The following is a 20,048-nucleotide window of genomic DNA, read 5'->3' as shown; positions in this document are numbered from 1 at the left end:
GCTCTTGACAGGTGTTCCACTGTTTTCCATGTGTAAGTTCTGTACACCCATGCCCAGCCATGTCATTAGAATTGAGAGCAGAAAATTTCCATATAATGTTAAGTATCATATGGAAATATTGCTTTATATTATAGCTTAAAGTACTTGAGAGACTTTAATACAATTCTCTCAACTATACACTTTAGCACAATCTGTACTGTGTACAGATTGGTGCATTTCCTTAATCAAATTTCTAGATTTATCAGTGTGACTTTTAAAATTAGCATAGAGACTTGTAGGTATTGTAATAAACTGGAGGTTTTACAGTCCAATGCTGTCAGTCTTGAAACTCGCTCACCCTCCTGTTCCAGCAGAAATCAGATCCTCTTCCTGCAGCAAGCCTAATGCAGGCTTGCTTGGAAAGCCTTCTATTGAGGAAGCCCTCCAGGACAGATGAGCTGGTTCTGGCTTAGTTCCATTTTGTGGAACACTACTGCTGATGTGCAAGTCTGTGTTATTTTTGCATGCAGATTTACTTCTGTCTTGTAAACGCTTAGAATATCTTTGAAATAGGTGGAGTATTAAATGAAGGGAAATATATCAAGGCAGAGCTGCTGTTACCACCGCAGAGAGTTGTAACTGAGGTGTCTTTGTCTTTTGCTCTTCTAATGTAGTACATAAAGTTTCAGACAGACAGCAGAGGAAATGTTTTATAAGTAAAACTCCAATGGTGAAAAGCACTGAAGCTCTCCTTTCAGTTTGCACATGATACACTATAAAATTTTTGATGAGTTTATCTGGTAATTGCAGGATTACAGCCAACACAACCAAAGCCAAAGTAATACTACAGGTAGAAGCCCAGTGCTTCAGCTGCAATGCATTAGGATTTTAACCCAAACTAAGATACACCTGTGTCACTGCACAGGTGTTCAGAGATTGCTGCAAAGTAAGGACTTGGCAGAAGCAATCAGCTTTGCTCTGAGCCTCGGCTGAGATCCTCTAAGTTACACTTGAGGAGCAAAGTTCTGCTGGAATGTGTCCACACTGCAGCAATGTGGATCATCCTGCCTCTACACTCGTGCTGTTATTGGAGCACATTGCTACAGAATATGGTGAGGCAAGGCTGGAGAGCTTCTGAGGAAGAGGGTCAGTGCATGGCACAGGGTCAGTAGGAATCCTGCAGAACAGAAGTCAGCAGGTAAGGAAAGCTCAGTGGTCATGACTGAGAAATCAATGGAATCCAGCCTCCATTTATGGATGCCTGATGGCTTGAATGCTGTAATACTGCATCACAGAGTAGGAGGGAAACAGGAAGGGACTGGAAAAAATCCTTTGTGCTGTCTGTAGAAATACTAATAAAAATGGGATGTGGACAGATTTGTTAAGGAATTAAGCTTGCTACCACAAAATTAATCAAAAATACTCTGAACAAATTTGAATTGGCATGGCAAGTTTAGACTGGCTCAGCATTTTGTTTCATCTACCTGTGGTGCTTTTTATCTGTTTCTAGTACTCCTGGCACTGCCTATACCATATCTTCAAAGGGAAAGGAAGTAGCTCTTTGTTTATGAGACTTGCCCTGCATTTACAGAAATATGACTGGTAGCATTTTTGCATGTAAGCTCAGATGATTCAAAGAAATTCCTGACTTCCTACTAGTTTTCTCCAGCTGGATCCCAAGTATTTTAATATTTAAACCTGTTAGCTGTTTGGGTCCAAAGATGTACTACAAACCAAGTTACTGCTTTTTGCATATACATTCACATGTAAGTAAAGGATTTGTCTGACTTACAGACTGATTGACTTGCTAAAAAGTTGAGGTTATGGCCCATCTTGCCCTTTATGGCTGAGCTCTCTATAAAGCAGCTTCCTATGTCTTACAATTTTTACCCCAACTTTTAGTGGTACTCAGCCATTTTTTTTATTGCTGGTTGTCTCCATGCAAGTTATGTAGTATCGTGAGTTCCAGCCCTAAGAGCCATGTATACAAGGACATTCCATTTAGAAAACAGAGAAAACATCACCAGTCTGAAATTAAAACAGAATTTATATTAAGACTTCATTTGTTCTGGCTTAGTGCCCGATGCCTTACAGAATCATTCTCATTGAATGCAACAGCTTATTTTAATTCACCTGTTTATTTGATCTTGACTGTCTTAAAGGTCTTTTCCAACCAAATGATTCTATGATTGTTGATCATCTTCAGGAAATGCACTATTTTTCTTTCCCTTTTAAATTATGGGTTAATTAAAAAGAAACAAATCAGCAAATTATTTTACTTTCTGAGCATGTTGAATTTACAAGTAAATTATTTTTGATTTCAAAGTTAATTTTTTTATTACTTATCATGCAGCTTTTTGAATCTGGAGGTAGCAACTAGCATGTTATGTTCTGCTTCTAACCCCTAAACAGTTCTTATCACTTTGTTGTAAAATTCAGCAAAAATGAGTGTATAAATAGATAGGAAAATGTACCAGGCATGACTTGGTGGCTTGGAGTACCAGACTAATGAGGAAGAGGGAGAGGCAAAGGGTAGGAAGGAGAGGACAAATCCTGTTCTTAACTACACAGTTCAGGAGCTTAGAGCAGCTGAACACTAAGAATATAAATACACAAGAGCAAAGGTAGGTTGCAGAGTAAAAAGGCTCAGGACTACTAAGCTCTTGCAGAAAAGGAGAAACCAAGCTCAGATAAACTAAACTTTTTGTTCTAATCCATTTCAATGCAAAATCAGCTTGGTTTGCTCAAACCTCATTTATCAGTGTCTTAAGCTGAGATTGACTTAGGACTGGGGTGTGTGAGAGGTGCCACCATAGTCCCTCCTTTTGTAACATTGCAAAAACTGCCCTGTGGCTACAGAATGAAGCACAACTTGAGAGCACATGTGTCTGTTGGTCATGACTTAGCAAACGCACCAGTGGTGTATTTTGTTATTCTGCTGCCAGTTTGATTCTTATCACAAGTCATTTTTGGTAGATAGCACTCAAATCCTGGAGTTAGTTAGTCATGTGAATATCTCAGCCTTTTAAAATAGCCTGTGTTATTTGTAGAACACAAGTTTGTAGAATTTCTTTAAAGAAAGACCTAAGCTAACTATAAACTTTCAAACACCAGACAGCAAATAAAAATAATATTAAAAAAAAATTGTGAAGCTTTTTCAGAAGTCCTGTCTCTGAGCTGCCTCATTTAAAGAAATATGGCAGTCCTACTATTTTCTTCCTGTTCTGAAGGGCAGAAGAACTGAAGAGGAATGAATGAAATAATAAAACATTTCAGAAACCCATTGCAGTAACTGGTAGTTATAGAACTTGAGACAGGTTATTTTCCTGGCTCTCATATTTAAAAAAACAACCACACACACACTGTGCAGGGACACAGTTTTGTGTTTTCAGTAAAATAGGACTATTTCATATATCCAGTTTAGCATCAGACCACAAATGGTAGCCCTGATGCAATGGAGGTAAGGAACTTCTGGGCTGATACGTCTGAGGGATTGAAAGGAGCAGGATTAGAATGTTCAAGTTGGATCAGTCCACAGTAGAATTTTAGCATAGAATCACAAATGTAAACTCCTTTTTTCTTCATCCCCTCTCCCCACAGAGAGCTTAGCATATTAGCATTAATCAGATTTCTGATTTTATGGCATATGTATTTACGGTCTGTTACTGTTGGGTCCATTATAGGCTCTGGCTGTTCAAGCTGAGAAGCAGCTGTGGAGTCTTTTCAACAGTGAATACTGTCTCAATTTCAGCACTGAACTAACACCCTGCTTGTGCAGGTAGGTTGAACTCCCATCTAGCTGCAAAAGACCACACAGACATACAGAAAGAGGAAAGATGTACTAGACTGTAGTGACCAACACTTTCTGTTTAAATGTTTGATTATCTTAATTCTATTTATTCATTTGAGTCTGTTCACATAAATACTGTTAACAATTAGCTCTAGCCTTCAAAAGATCTGCTAAGTTGCTGGTACTGAATGTATTTGGAGATTTGTACTGCTATTTGCTGGTGATGTGCTAGGTTTGTTAATACTTGATCACCTGATTGCTGTCATATCACCTGCATTAAGCACAAACATTTGCCATTTCTGGGAATCAAAAAACATACAGAGCACATTCATTTTAACTTTAGACCAGTGGCAGGAGAATGTACAGTGACCAATCTGGCTGTAGAGATAGAGTTAGGGAATTGCTCATACACTGGGTCAAGTATTGTTGAGATCTGCAAGAGCAGTGACACTTTCAAAGTCTTTGAACTAATTTGTACAAGTGGAGCAGTTTTGTGCTGCATCAGCATTCCATGTGCAATGCAAGAACATTTGCATGAATTGGACCAAAAGTCTCTTCCTAGGACAAACTTTTGCTTATACAAGTGTTGTAAGAACATAAGTATACAGGCATATTTACTACCCCAGCTTGTTAGTAATTCATTTACTACCATAGATGTTAGTAATTCATCCTGTAAGTATTTTCAGAGATCTATGTCTGTCTTGGTTTTAAATAGTTTTTTACTTGTTGTTTTATTTGCAAAGACCATCTTTTAAACTCATTTATCCTTTCGCTACCCAGGACATGAATGAAATTATGTTCCCCACTGAATAAGATTATGTGAAAAACTGCTGCTTCTGCTTTAGAACTTTGGCTTAATAATTAAAAATAAGTTGATGTTATGAAATGGAGAAAGTTATACTCCTGTATGTAAGGAAAATAAAGGAAGGTTAGTCTATGCCTTCTATAAGCAGTACATAAAGAATGATGAACCACTGTCATAGTTGTTTCTTGTAAGCTACTGGTGTAGCTTATAAGTATTGACATCCCACAAACTGAAAATACCTGATTTGAAGTCTGACATAAAGTAGCTTGATGTCTGTGGCATTTTTGGTGAGATGTCTGGCATGAAAATCTGCTGTGTGGTTGCTGAGTTACTGAGTCAGAATGCATTTAACTCCTGATTGGTACTTGGGAGACTATTTATCTTTACACAAACATTGGCCAGAACAGCATATACAAGTTGAGTAATGTTTTGTATTTATTTCTCTGTTGTCTGCAACAGATTTGCTAAGGTTGGATTGACATAAAAACCCATGTTAGAAGTATCCCTTCAGTGCCTAGACTGCCAAAAATGTTTATGCTAATAGTTTCTTTTCAAAGAATCCAATATCCTTCACAACAATTTCTCAAAATTTCACCAAAAATATTTTGTACTTAAAATAATTTGAACAAGGAAAGATGAAGCAAATCATAGACTAAAATAAATGAATTAGAGTATTGATAGCCTGTTCAGCATATTATGTGATACTGCATATTCCTAATAGCTCTGTCTGTTCTGAGCTATTCTGGTCAACCCACTCCTTTAGGTTCAGGCTGAACAGCGTGTGTAATGTCTGTGACAGTCTGAGCCTCGGAGATGGAATTGGGTGAACAGAGTGGTCTATTCAGATAAGTGTAGGGGATTCATTCACATGGAAATCATTCCTGGCACAGTTGAAACAAAGTATGAGTGAAAGAGGAAACAAAAAGGAGCCACAGCAAGCTGCACTCCCAGCACCAGTAAATCAGCAGAGCTTCATTGTTCACGATAAATGTAAGTTACTTTACATCACATCAATCTCATCCACAGTTTTAAGAGATGGTGGTGACACAGTCCTACAGTAAAAGATTGCTTTGGATTAATTTGAAACTTGATTCTCAGCTATGTGCAGAAACCATGTTATACCAGTGTACCAGCAAGCTTTGAAGTGAAATGATTTTCACCTTCCTTAAAAGCCTATAGGTATTTTTCTATAATACTGAAAAGTTGAATGAGACTAGCTTAATTCAGTAAAGGGTAGGAAAAGTGCAGACCTGGCTATACCAGTAAAAACCTAGCATGATACCTAGGAAATCTGTATTTTTCTGAATTCTATTGTGTTAGATGTGCTTCCACTAGGAGGAGTTGTCATCATATCCTTACCCTGTAAGATTATCAGACTTGTGTTTTAATTTAACTCCTTTGATGAAAATGTGATAGTTCACAAAATAACTGTAAGTAATCTGTAAAGCTCACCTATGTCTACCTAGCTTATAGCACACAAACTGCTAATTGGTAGCAGTATAAATATGAAAAGAAGCTTGCAGCTTATGGTATCCTACAAGCAAACTTATGCTAGTCATTTGCAGTATGGAAAAAAAATTAAATGTCCTTCTTAGAGATTACAATTCACTTTCAATTTCAAGTTTTCCATAGAACTTTGAGAATTTCAGAGTTTTAAATTATGTTTTAATAGTCACAGTTAGGGGAAAAGCTTGAAATGAAATGCCTAGAAATTCCAAGAAAGAGGAAAGAAGAGTAAAAGCTGAATCTCGCATGTACACAGTCAGGATTTTTAAAATATCTTTTTTAGCACTTATGTTGCAAATACTGATTAGAACATTAAAATATGGTGGTTTAGAAGGTTTTGTGGGACATTCTTCCATTTGTATTTTAAATTCAATGTAATAGAGTCACTGTTTGAATTTCAGTGTTTGTTTTCATCTGTTTGCAAATGAAGTGTTGCAAGATAGTGGTATATTTGGTGGTATGGAGTTTTGCCTTGGTTTTGCTACTGTTTTCCTGTACTCATCTCTTTTCAACAAATCATGAAATATGATTCTAGTAAAATGTGTGGTTTTGTCACTTTTCAGTGATATAGCTTCTGCATAGACTCCCATGGGATGAAGAGCCAGAGACCTTAATCAAGCCTGTCCTTTCATTTAGAGAGACAGGGATTGTTTAAGATTGCATCAACTTGGTATGCTTAAAGGCTTTCAGATTGTTCTAGAGCAAAAAAACCCAGATTTTAAACCTCTTGGGTATTACAAACCAGAACTGAATTTTTCTATGCAGCTTTATCAATTCTCCTGTTCAAGGGCCCTGATTTTTGCACTGAATCAAAAAGCTACAGTGACTTAGAGTGCTGCCAGTCCCTAGAGAATTAGCAGTCTTTTTACTGTAGTTGTTCCCAGAACACAGTTGGCCAAATTAAGGAAGTCTGTGCCTCACTTGCTGTATTTTGCAGTGCAGGATATGTTAAAGGGTTTATGTTTGCATGCAGACTGTTCTGGATGGCAGAGGAGTCCATAACCTGTAGCAGGATTTGACTGGATGCTCAATGTCTCAAATTTTCACTCTTGCTGTATAAGCAGCTCCTTGTCATTTCTTGCTTTGTGGCAGCACAAGCGTTTTTGTGGATGTACAGTGAAGGAAAGAAGACACCTGAGTTGACTTGAAATAACAGTCCCTTCTTCTGGGTAATTTTCTCTAGCAGGTCAAGTCTCTCTCATATCTTTTTTTCATTACTTTCTTGTGTATTTTCTACATGTTATAACAGGGATTTCTCAGAGTTACTACTTTGATCATTTTATTTCTTTGTTTCATTTTGTTAAACCATCATCCTTGTAATAACATAACCCTTTTTTTACATTATGTTTTTGTGCTTTTTCTCTCTTCACCCTTGATGCCCTGTGCATGAGGTTTCTACATAGGTCACATTCTTTCTTACTTAAGTAGTTCTTCTCTTTTAAGATGTTTTTTCATAGAAGTCTAGAGTTGGAATCTAATTGTACTAATTATTACACAACAAGTAATTGTCACCTATTATTGCTTTACATGCAGGGTTAACCAAAACATCAAGGTTTCACATATTGTTCCTGTCTGAAAAAAAGAATAGAGATCATTTACTTGTGATGTCATCCAGTTTATGTGCAATGTAGCAAGCTCTGTTCCTGTGAGTACAGAGAGGAAGGAATTTTTTGTCCTAGTTTCTAACTCCTTTTAGCCACAGTCCTTGGCCCAATAGGTGCTTTCTCTGGTGACTACTGCACAGTACCAGTATTTGTTTGATCAGTGTCTGACACTTTGATTCTGCTAGTGGATTGCTTTTCAGGTGTTTCTGCTGTTTCTGTCTCTTGCCCCATCCTGCAGGTGCCCTTCCCTTTTTGATAGGAGAAAAGATGGACTTGGCTTTATAATAGATTTTAGTAAGTGCATTACCAGCCTATAGCTTTATTAGGTTAGGAGAACCTTGTCCAGTTCTTAGCTGCAAAATTGATTTAAGGCAGTAGGCTAGAACAAGTGTCGTGGAAATTATGGCAAATTACCATTATTGTAGAAACAAGTCTCAAATTTTCTCACTAAAATGTTAACACTTCCGTGGAGATGAAGCAGGCTTCGGGGTCATTGACTGAAACCTCCTGGCTTTCCCACTCTGCCTTTAGTATTCCTTTTACAAAACAGTTATCTTTTGAGATTTTTCCAAAATACACAGATTTACTGTCTTAAATTGTAAATCTGTGTATTTTCAAAAATTAACTGTACTATGTACAACGTCTTACACCTGGCAATTTTTTTAAAGAAGAGAGAGGTAGGTTTTTTTATTATTCTGGTGGTAAGATCTCTGAGATTCGACATCACAAGCTTCAGGACCACTTCTATTTATTTTTAGTTTTTCATTCTACAGCATTCAGAAACTGGCATTCAAATGGCAGAAACTTTCTGCCACTTGAACATGCATTATAATACAACGTGCCTGAATGAATTGCCTAGTTAAGCAGAGATAGTTGTGATCAGCAAAGGGGGCAGACCTTTGGTCACTGTTATTACTCAGTGCCACAACACAGGACCTGTGGTGTGCATGATGTTGCATGTAAAGGTCAGATTTATTGAGGCTGTAATTTAGAGGTTTTGTTGATTTCATTAATGACAGAAAAAGATAAAGGTACATCTGAAGTGGAAGTCTATCTGAATCTATCTGAAAACAAAACTGATGGGCCTTTCATTCAAGTTAGGAAAGCATGCCAAGTTCAAGTGATTAAAAACCTTAAGAAAACTTACTTGGGCAAGAGTCCAATAAATCAATTTATACTAATAAATTATTTTGTCACAGCAGGAGGCTAGTTTTAATTTGGAAGTACCATCCAAGTCAATTTTGCTGAAATAGAAAAGGCACAATAAGGGAAATTACTTTCCAGATGAGATGAATTGCTGGCTCTGCTGACTCACATGAGTAATTTTGCTGGGGACAGGATTACACTATGATATGTGGCTTGATCCTTGTCGTAGTACTGCCTCAGTCCCAAGGGTAGACTGAAAAAAAGCATGAATTACTGTGCCTGAAATTACTATAATCACACAGTGATTTGGAGTTACTCAGTCGTGGTGCCTTTGTCATACACACATACACGCTTTTTAAAAATTACAGTGATGCTAATTTGACAAAGCCATAGCTGAAGTAAGAATCCAGTATTGCATATTAGTTACCTTGTGTTTGCAGTATAACAAGCCAACGGCAGCAGCAGCATCTTTTAATGGTTCTGGGATACTGTGATAGAGGACAGAAGCAATGACTTATCAGTCTAGTAAAGCATTTAGTGTGAACAATTGGATTTAAAGGCAACATATAAAACACCTTTCTCTGTGTGTTTGCATCACATGTGCCCCAATATGCTTGACTGCAACTCTGAGAGAGAATGCAGGAAAGATCTCTGAAAGTAAAAGTTCAGCTCAGTAGATCAGAGAGCCATGGTAGGAATCTCCCATTATTACTCATTTCATAACTTTTTAGTAGTAACTTGATTTCATTAAAGCCTCTGAACAGATGGTGTTCAGAAACAGAATGATACAAACCTAGGTAGGATTTAAATTATTTATTTTTAAGTGAAACCCCCCGAAATGGTATAAATTATGTGTATAGTTCTGCAAAATCTTCCATGTAAGGAGTCCAGAATAACTTCACTCTTCAGCTTGTTAATAACAGAAGTCTAACTGAATAAATAGAAGCAAGTAATGTAGCCTTAGTGGTTCTGTTCCAAAAATCTGGTGACCTGAATCTTTATGATCTCTTTTTGCAGGTCCTTAGATGTACAGGAACTGACAGTGTTTAGAATAGACAAATAAAACAGATCTTGTATTTCTCTGCAATACATGCTGTCATTTTTATTTTTCTTCCCTTCCTTTCCCTGGAAAGGGAGGATATTAATTTCTTAGTAGGGAAAAATATGTGCCCAAAATCTGCCACACACTTTGCCAGTGTGTTCATAATCATATTTTCCATCTTAAAAAATGCTGGCACTGCTTGCCTTAAGGAAAAGTTAATCCTATTTTCAGAGAGAAAAATAAGTAGTGTAAAAGTAGAATAATAGGAAACTCCCTCTGCCTACAACTACATCTTGTAATGATATATTTACTGGGTTTTGCAATTTCTTTTTTCTCTTAACCTTGATCAGGCTATGTATATATCTTGAGTCCTGACCACTAGACTGTACCCTGTATCCAATGAACAGTGTAATATTGGTTAAATTAGAATTGTTTAAGTTTATTTGCCAAAGCTACCATGGGCAGAAAGGCAATTAGTTATGTTGTGAGAAAATGGGCATTTTTTCTCCTTCAGTTGTAGGAACAAATTTTTTCATTAAAACAAAAAGGATAAGTCTACCAAGGTGTTAGCAAAGACTTAATAGCTTGGAAAAGTGTGCCATAAATAATCCCATTCAATGGTGTAATTGCAGTATATTTGAAAGCAATGCATCTTGTATTTCTTGTTGTCATACAAGAGTAACAACATTTTCGACTTGAATTTTTTTTGTATGGGGGTTTGGACAACAGAGGTATTGGTATTTTGGTTTGCATTTATTTGTTGGTTTGGGGCTTTTTGGTATAAATTAATAACAGAGCAAATGCGGCTGGCTAAGCAAGATTATCACTGTTTATCACTGTATTGTTAAAGAGAACGTTGGAAATTCTGGGATTCCTTTCATGCTTCGTGCAGACTTTCTCTTTGTTCTGGGATGATAACTATGATGACTTTCTAGCGATTACTGTAGATTTTTTTACTTGTCATGTACTGATATGGAAACCTAAGTGTTTACAATTAAATATAAAATTTGTAGTCTTGAAAATATATTCTTAGTGAAGTTGTTAAACAGTTTTGAAAACAAGCTCCTTTATAACAACAAATTTGAAGCCTCTTACTTTAAAATGTATGAACCAGAAAAAAGATATTTGTTGATGGTTTTATTTATGTTTTAGTCAACTAGCTGTGTTTTTCCTTTTATCTCTCTGAGAATCATATGCCCTTCGTGCTGACCATCTTGCAACCTGAAAGTACCTGTTTAAAGCAAGCCATAAACGAAGGATGTCAGTGCTTGTCCTCGCCTCGCATAAGAATGTTCTCTCTGGCTTTAACATTCCTCAAGGAAATTCTTTTGTGGTGTGTCAATTAGATGTGGAGATTTTCTGGTCAGTGTTACTCCACAAGATACTCTTAGTTGCTGGAATGCCACAGTTCTTTAGATGTATGCTCGTCATCCATAGACTGCAATATTTTCACAAGAATGAAGAATCTGCAATAAAGCATATAGCAGAGTATTCTACTGGACAATAGAGGGATTTCACAATGTGACCTGCAAATTAGCAGGTTTGTTCTTTAACAGACTAGGAAGTGACAAATTCCAGAATTACAATTTCCACAGTGTAACTGTGTATGTGTCTCTGAAGTGCAACCATTTTGACTCTTTTCCAAGGCTGAGCACTGAGGCAGAATTCATAGAGGCTTCCAAGACATTTCGTATATTACTAACAGTTGCTGTTCTAACTGAAATACTTTTAAAACATTTCTAGGAATGTATTGTCTACTGACAAAAATAATACTGCTACCGTGGCCTACCTTTCTGCAGAACAGTATTTTTTGGTTTGCAATTTTTATTTAAAAAAAAAAAAAATCAAAGCTTTTCTAGTGTTCCAAGAATTTTGAAAATGCTAAATGGTTTTCCAGATCTCACAGAAAGCAACACTGACTCTTTGCTGACTGTAACATGTCAGCCTTTGGGGCAGCTTCTTGTGTGTTCAGAGTAGAACATGTGGTTTGTAGCTGAAAAGTCATAATTACACTTGGTTTATCCAGAGCTAATGAGCAACTACTTCTTTTGAAGTATAGATGAGAGAAAGATCTTCAACTAAAAATATAATGAAATAACAAAAATATACAATTAAATGCACTAGGTATCTGAACATGAGCATTTCTTGCTTCTGGCATCAGTATTCGGAAAAAAAAATGTTCATATCACAAGTTACAGATTTAGAATTGGACGTCCTTGAATTGATTTAGGCTCTGCTCAAACTTGCACACAGATGTGTCTTCAGAAATGCAGCAATTCTTGGAAGCTTAAGTATTTGTGCAGATCTTGCATAACTGCTTACATGGAAGAGTGATAGCAGGACAGTATTTTACCTTCTGATGTCCATCATATGTCCATCTTAAGGTCTGTCTTTTATTTTGTCTTAGTAACTGGGGAAAAAAGTAATGAAAAGTATTTTAATTTACAGGCAACTCAAACATCAGATGGCATGATGAGAACAACTGTAAAAATCTTTCAGTTTCTTTTTTCCTTAGAAATATTCTGTAACAGGTTGACTTTAGGTATGTTCCCACCTTGGACAAACATCCACCACAGAATCTTAGTCATTCTGACTGTCTTACAGAGAATGCGGTTTCATTCACACCCTTCATATTCCTACAGAAAACATTTCTCCTTTTGCTGTTCCTTTTCATTTAATGCACTTCTTCATGTGTCACACATGTAAGAAGAATGACATCACTGAATGAGGTATTGAGAAACATTCTTTGAATACAAAGGCTGAGTATATTTTAATTGATACTGTAGTATCGACTGTTGATTCATCTTCTAAAAGGATAATTCAGCTGCAAAAGCTAAACAAATTATAGTATTCGACATTCCCTGCTTGTATGAGGATTACAATGAAACAGTGAATTAAAGGTAAAAATCTTAATGCAAAGATAACTAACTACCTCTTACTATGCAGCCAAAAAAGTGTTAATCTCTTTGGCCATAATAGTGAAACTTGCATTTATCAAGTGCTTTCTGAGTTCAGTTTAACATTCCTAAGAAATTATATTTGTAATTTGGTTTTGTTTTTCAGAGTCATAGGCATTGGGAAGGAATAGGTAATGAAGTATCTACCCATTTCTAACTGGCTGACCCAGCTTGGTCTTGCAGAATATTGCACACTCTTTGAACAATATGATGGTATAGAGGTGAGAATTGTCCTTTTTCAGTAAAATTCTTGAGAAAATGTTAAGTGAGATCTTTAAAGTTACTAAAAAAACAATCAAAATATGTCTATAAAAATTTCCATTGTGTTACCCTGAGCATCTGCTGTTCAGTACTGGAGTTAACAATCTTAGTTGTGTTCCTTCTTACAAACTTTTTGCTGAAGCCTGAAGAGCAAGCATATTGCATTTGTACTCCTTTGTGTTTTTTCTTGGAGGATGATTTTGGAATTTGGGAGAAGTATGTTGGGTCTTTGAGAAAAGCAGTGGGACCCTCTGTCACTGTTGCCAAAGCTGAAAAATCCTGCTACTGAAATGTGAATTTAACATTAGTACCAACTTCTGCATTTGGGCAAACCTAGAAAGGGATAAATTATAAATAAGAATTAAGCAACTCTTTACTTTAATGTCATTAGTTATATATGAGTTACCATTTGAGAGAGAATATTACATTCTCAGGCATGGCTGAAGTTCTCCAACAGTGAGAAGTTTTAAGTCTTTGAAACAGTGTTAGATAGTGACTTAAGGAATTGAGACTTTCAGTAATTTCAGCATTATATACTTTAAAGCAAATAATGTCAGGCTTTTGAAGTGATTTTTGTTTGAAAGAAAGATTTTAAAATTACAGTTTCAGAAATAGTGGTTCACACTAGAAATTCTGTGTAAATTGTCTTACTATTTACACAGTGAATCAATCTCATGTTGTGTTTTGGGGTCTGAACTGTAAATCTCCATTAAAAAAAGCCACTTTCAGTAACATGGCTTGCTAATAACAAAATAGTGTACATTATATCTACCTCTCTTTATGTTATTTACAGTGAAAATACAGAACAGTAAAAATATACAGAAATATATTTTGATATATTTTCTATTTGCTCTGAAAGTCTTCATCATCAAATGAAGCTTTGTACCTACTTATAAATCAACATCAAATTGAAATTCTGTAGTGCCTTATAAATAATGTCTGGAGTTATTCAGTAGCTTATTTTGAAAGTAAAATAGTAATGAGTTTTCAGAGAGAAAGCACATTAAAAGAACAGTTCAGGTTTGATTACTCAAATGCATTACATGGAAATTCTTCTTCGAAACAGTGTCACAACTCATGTTATTTATTATTACAGTGAATATCCTCTTCATTATACAAAACCTTCCTTTCCAAAATCATCATTCCTATCAGTTCATGCTGAGATTTATCTTCCTTCATTAAGTGCAACTGCCATACTAGCACCTTTGGGGATTTTTTTTTTTTTTTTTTTACTCAAAGGAGTGATAGTTTTTAGGAACTCTCCAGCTAAGCTGACCAGATTTGTTTTGAGAAAAGAATTGAGAGATAAGGAAAGAATGTTTTAAAAGAAAAATACCTCATTCCTTCATTGACGTACCTCATCATGACAAGGGGGTTTCATATAAAATGTAAATATACTTACATTTGCTCTTATGTAACTTATGGTACCAGAAACAGCAAACATATCTGAAAGACACTTGAATTCTCCTGTATTAATAGTATAATATTTTCCTTATTCTGGCATTTGCTACAGGACTTATTCCATCTTACAGAAGTTGATCTCAGAAAACTGGGAATTGAAAATCAAGGCCACCGAACACACCTCATTTCCAATATCCTGCTGCTTCGGGAGATAAAACAAAAGAGAGGTAAGGTTTCCATGTTGTCTCCTAAAGACTAAGGAGGGAACTAAGGCAACCCAAGTTTCTCTGTCACAAAAGATGATAAACAAATATTCTGATTCAGCCTGGGATACTGCTCTGAATGCAGATCACTGGGGGACTTTACACAGACAATAAGAGGAATTGTTAAACATTAGTTTAACAAAAATCAAACATTGATATTTCGGCATGGATTTACACAATAATATGCCCTGTATTTTTTATAAAAGTTGTCATTTAGAAAAGGCTTCACTTTTATTTCAGTTTCTGCTGCTCTCACAGTCTTCATCTTAACAAAACACTGTAATGTTAACATACCATAATTGACGGAAGTCTGTGTCACAAATATCTTCCTCATTTGGAAAGATTGTATCAGAAGGTTTAAAACAAGCTAATTTGAGTACATCTCACCTCATCCCAACTGAGGAGAGGATGAGTGTTTGCACAGTTCTGACCCTTCTTTTCCATTAGGGACTTTGCCATGAGTTAAGACTTGATCACTGCATCACTTGTTGCTTTAATCAGCTCGGTATCAAAATTCAACTCAAATTCATGAGTTGGAACAAGCCCTGTAAGACATTCTAGTCTCAGTGCAAGGATACAGTGAGAAGTTATTCAACTATGACTTGTTGTACTGGGTATTTTGAAAATTGTTCAAAAGATACTGAGATACAAGTATTATGCATTCTGTCCAGTAATTCTTCAGATCACTGCCAAAGGCTTTTACTAATTTAATGTGTAGTAGTTAGTTACTTGGCTAACAGTCCTGCTTCTACATTCTCTTGGTCAAGATAAGACTTCTGCACCATGTGTAGAAATTGATTATTCCTAAAATGTGTTTAGCTACTGAAGTTTTCAGAAGGAACTAGAAGTTTCAGAAGGAACTAGAACTGATTTTGTAGAAGTAGGTCAGTGTATCTCCTCAATGTTTTCTGACAAGTTCAGTATTAATTTAACAATTACACAACTTCCACAGCTCATAGGTTTGATTTTCTTAAACTATGGATGTAACTATGACATTTTTGTAACTGCTACTGTGAACAGATTAGGAAATTATTTCAGTTGATGATTGCAGTGAAACTGGATGTGTTTCAATTGGTATCTGTTTTCATGTGCATTGGGACTGCGTTTTGTAATCTTTTCAGGTACTGCAGTGTGGAATGTATTACAGTTGTCAATGTAGCACTGTTTATCAGAGGAAAGCTACGCTTTTCAACCATGTCATTGGCTGGTAAATTGATTTCTAGATAGTTATGCAACATTTCATTCAACTCACCAGAATGTTCCAACTTCAGCTTCAGATATGTTGAGCCTACATAAAATCTTGATGTATTGCTGATGACTTCTGTGAATATGAATTTGAGTCAAAAAATTCTTTCTGAAATGATGTGTGTTTTTGGGGGGTTTTCTGGTTGTTTTGGTTTAGTTTTTTTTGAGGGGTTTTGGGGGTTTTTTTGGTTTTTGTCCTCCAGATACAGATTTTGCAAAGTGACAGCATGATGCCATTTGGGTTTTGATTTTTCTTTTTGGCAGTTAATTGCTAGGACTTTTAAAGCTAAATTCTAGTCAAAGTAGTGCTGGTTCATATTTTTATGGGAATTTATCTTGAGCAGTGTTTCCATTCACTGCTGGATTTTGGCTAATGATAGTCAAATGTATAATTGAATTATGTGCTTGAAAAAATACAGATGCATTGATCTCCAAGTTCTGTTTACACTAGGATATTTACATCCTCAATAGCTTTGCCTGTGGTGTTAAGGATTTCTGGGAAGGTTGAAAACAGATCAGTTCAGTCAGTCATACATGGGTGCAGACTGGTTTGTTTTCACAGTAGGGACTAATGGTTGTTATCTGGTCTCCAGCCCAGAATGACACGGTTTTGTTTTGTGTCTGTCTTTGACAGAATGCTGTGTCTAGGAGCAAAGTGCCTAATCAGTTACACTGAAATGCTTGTTTTCCAGCAGTGAACTTTACTGTAGTCAGACATCAGAGAAAGCTTCTAAAATTTTCTGTTATGCTAAAAAACTGCTTGTGTCCTGTTAATGTACTTACTGTATCAGAGCAAAGGCTTGCTGTTATTTTGAGCTTTAAACAATAGCATTGTGTTTGGTGCTGGTTCAACAGTTTCCAGAGAGGGCTTCAAGTGGTAAGTCACATTAATAAGTAAGCATTTGCACAGGGTTAAAAGTGACCTTAAGTTTTGGGAGTATTTGTGAAAACATTTTCTGTTTTCTATAATATTATCTTGACCTGAAACTACTTTGAACAGGACATGTCACAATACATTTGGATTAGATTTGGATTCATCCTGTCTAAGTCCAGCTACTTGGGCTGTGTTTGCACAGTCATTATAACAAGATCTGTGCATTGACATAATGCCCAGCAACACATTAGAGCTGAATGAAACATGTGCAAATGATCTGTTGAATTAGGCAGAGTACACAACACGAAGTTCGAAGTTCGCTGGCTTGATGCTTTTATGCCGTCTTTATGGCAGCCAGTGATAGGGAAGTGAGTAGGACAACTGATTTTTGAGTGGCATTAGCTAATCAGTAGGAAAATAAATATTCAAAATTGTTACTCCACTTAAGCCCAGCAGAATAAATTTAATAGTGGATCAGTGATTTGAATAATGGGGCTCTGATATTTTTAATCTGTATCAGAAAACTTAAACACTGCCGTACTGTTGACTCTTGACCTTAATTGAAGCTGAATTTCCAAAATGTCACCCTAAGCAGTCTGTGTCCTTTTCATCTTTCCTTAGCTGCTTTCCCCCTTCTCTCCATTATTCCTTTAGTTGTCTGTAAAACTGTCCTGCTGCTGCATGGTGAACCCATTGGGAAATATGTCCAGCTGAAAAGTAACTTTTTTTTTCCTCCCCTCTCCATCCACATCAAGTCCCCAAGCCAATTCACTGTTCAGCTGCACAAACACTCCCAAGAGCCTGAATGGCTGTGGAAGTCACAGCAGAGCTGAGTCCTGGTGGCTGAAACAGCCCTGCTGCCAAACTGAAACCACTGGTGAAGGTGTTAAGTGAGAGGCAAGTCACTCTCTGCTCTCTCTACTATTGGAGAGACAGATGAATTCAGCAGATAATCCAGTTCACTACCTTTTTTAGGTGTCTGTATTTTCTGTTGATTGTAGAGGTACACCAGGATGACTGACTTCCTGACAGACCTCTTAGCAAACACTGACAGCTAGTGGAATTAATTTAGGCCTAAAGGCTAAAACTGTGGTTGTTCTGGAATATTTAATCTCTTCTTTTGTGTGCAGCCTTACAAATTTCAAGAAAGCATTTGTTTCTTTCTCTAAATATTGATGATCTTTAAAAACTTCTTAGGACTTATCACTACATTTCATTTCCTTGCAAATTGAAGTATACAAGTAGAAAAGTGTTTCCAATTTCTGAAGATTTTCTTCCTAAGTGCAAAATTGTTACCAGTTCTAAACATGCTTCCTACCCCCTGTTCCATGCACAGAAGACACTGTGGCTGTGTAGATTCTAACTAATAGTTTCTCCAGGATCAGCTCGTGGCAAAGTAGATGTTGAGTGAAAACATGAAAGAACACAGCAATCCATAGTGATGCTTTCCTAGAATACTTTCTCAGCCTCTGAACATTTAATCTAACAAAATGTTTCAAGAAGGTAGGAATGGGAAGAGACATAAATATTCATTCCACAGTCTTTTTGCCTATATCTTGACTTACCTTTTGATGTGCACTGTAGCATATTCTGGATCTTGGTGTCCTGCCACCTACACCAGTATCCATTCATGTACTCATCAAGTGCTGTGACTCCCTTGGGATGTACTTTTCATTTTCTTTTCTAAGGAAGTTATAGGGGTGAGGCCTGCAACATGCCTGGACTTGTCACAATGTGGAATTAAGATGCATCCAAAAATTGGGTACCAGCACTTCTAAGAAAAGCAAAAAAAATGAGCTATGCTTCCAGGAATGTTCTCGGTGGCTATCTAGCACCTTTTTGAAATACTTGTATGGCATCTTGGAAAAGCCAGGAAATTACATATCCTCTTCTATAAAGAGTTTCTTGTGGTATGACAAAAAATTGGTGACTAATCAGGTGTAATCTGACTCCTGTATTACTCAAAAGGTCTTCCTTACCTGAGCATGAGGCATTGCACTGTGTCCTGCAACAATCAGCAGTTCAAGACACATCCTGAAAGCCATAGCTCAGTACTTGTAGAGTAGTGGTAGGGTAGGGTACTTGCAGTGCTTCTGGAAAGAAACTGGGGTTTTCTCAGTATCCTTGAATAAAACTAAAACAGGATTTATGCTATGTGGGATTGGAGCAGCATGTTATTTAATAATATTGTTCTGTTTGCTGTATTTAATCTCATTTACCATAGTGTGCTACAGTCTGTAGGAGCGTGATTCTATTGATTTCTTATGACCCGTAGTAAAGGAATAAATGATACTTCAGATGTGTTGAGGAAACCCACCATGATATGACCAGCTCCTTCAGTCCAGTAGAAATGGTACCTATTGAGAGGGAAATGGAAACACATAAATGAAAATGTCTCTTTTGATACAATGAAAAAAAGGCCTCGGGTATTGCCAGACATGGAGGACATTTCTTTTTTCCCTTTAGAGACAAGAATTTCAATACAGCATTATATTTGAAAATTTAATATAATTTGACTGTTAGAATATTTGTATACATTTCCAGGTATTCATGATGTATGTTTCTATAGCTAACTAGTTGAGTTATGAGTGGAAAGAAATAGAGAAAGCTAAAAGCTAAGTATTTTTAAGGAGGTGTTCTAAGAGCTAGAACTTTGTTTTTACAATAACTTCTTTTACTGAGATGAATTCCAAATAATAGCATTTTATCACCTCTTGTGATTTCATTAACATCTTGAAGTGTTTTTCTCTGAGAGGCAAAAGATATAAAGGAAATTTCCTTTTTGTCTTGTACAGATTTTCTTATACAGAGAGTTTTAATAGGATATAGATTTAGATCTATTTGGATTTTTTTCATCATACAAAGAAGGCCAGCCTTACTGCATTTAAATAAAATACATGCATTGACACAATTTATTGTAGGTAAACATAAAATATTATGCAAAACCTGAATTAGATTGAATGCAATTAATATTCCAAAACATTCTGCTTTTAGATTTTGTATTTAAATCCTTTGATAACTGTTTATGCCTATGTTGTATTTCTTGCCATGCTGCAGTAGTATGAACTTAAATATGAAGTGATTTCTTGTCATTATGTGGAAGACCTAAGTTGTGTGGTATGAAGAAGAAACCTGAGCAAGCAGTACAAAGCCTGAATTGTTCTTGGGATAATAT

General features: G+C 36.3%; 1 protein-coding gene across 2 annotated transcripts in view; it reads left to right on the top strand.

Annotated features, from left to right (window-relative positions):
• BCAR3 (BCAR3 adaptor protein, NSP family member) overlaps nt 1–20,048 on the top strand; it is an 89,524-nt gene that overhangs the window by 9,595 nt on the left and 59,881 nt on the right. The window contains exons 1-3 of one of the 2 annotated variants that reach the window (XM_066325217.1): nt 3,653–3,757; nt 12,936–13,050; nt 14,604–14,718. In XM_066325217.1, the coding sequence (XP_066181314.1) occupies nt 12,964–13,050; nt 14,604–14,718 (202 nt within the window). In that variant the 5' untranslated portion in view covers nt 3,653–3,757; nt 12,936–12,963. Of the gene's footprint in view, nt 1–3,652; nt 3,758–12,935; nt 13,051–14,603; nt 14,719–20,048 lie in introns of those variants that run through there. The other variant, XM_066325216.1, reaches the window with a different exon arrangement.

This window comes from Sylvia atricapilla, chromosome 9, assembly GCF_009819655.1.
Source record: "Sylvia atricapilla isolate bSylAtr1 chromosome 9, bSylAtr1.pri, whole genome shotgun sequence".
NCBI classification, from domain to species: domain Eukaryota; kingdom Metazoa; phylum Chordata; class Aves; order Passeriformes; family Sylviidae; genus Sylvia; species Sylvia atricapilla.
This window is presented reverse-complemented; position numbering and strand designations above follow the sequence as displayed.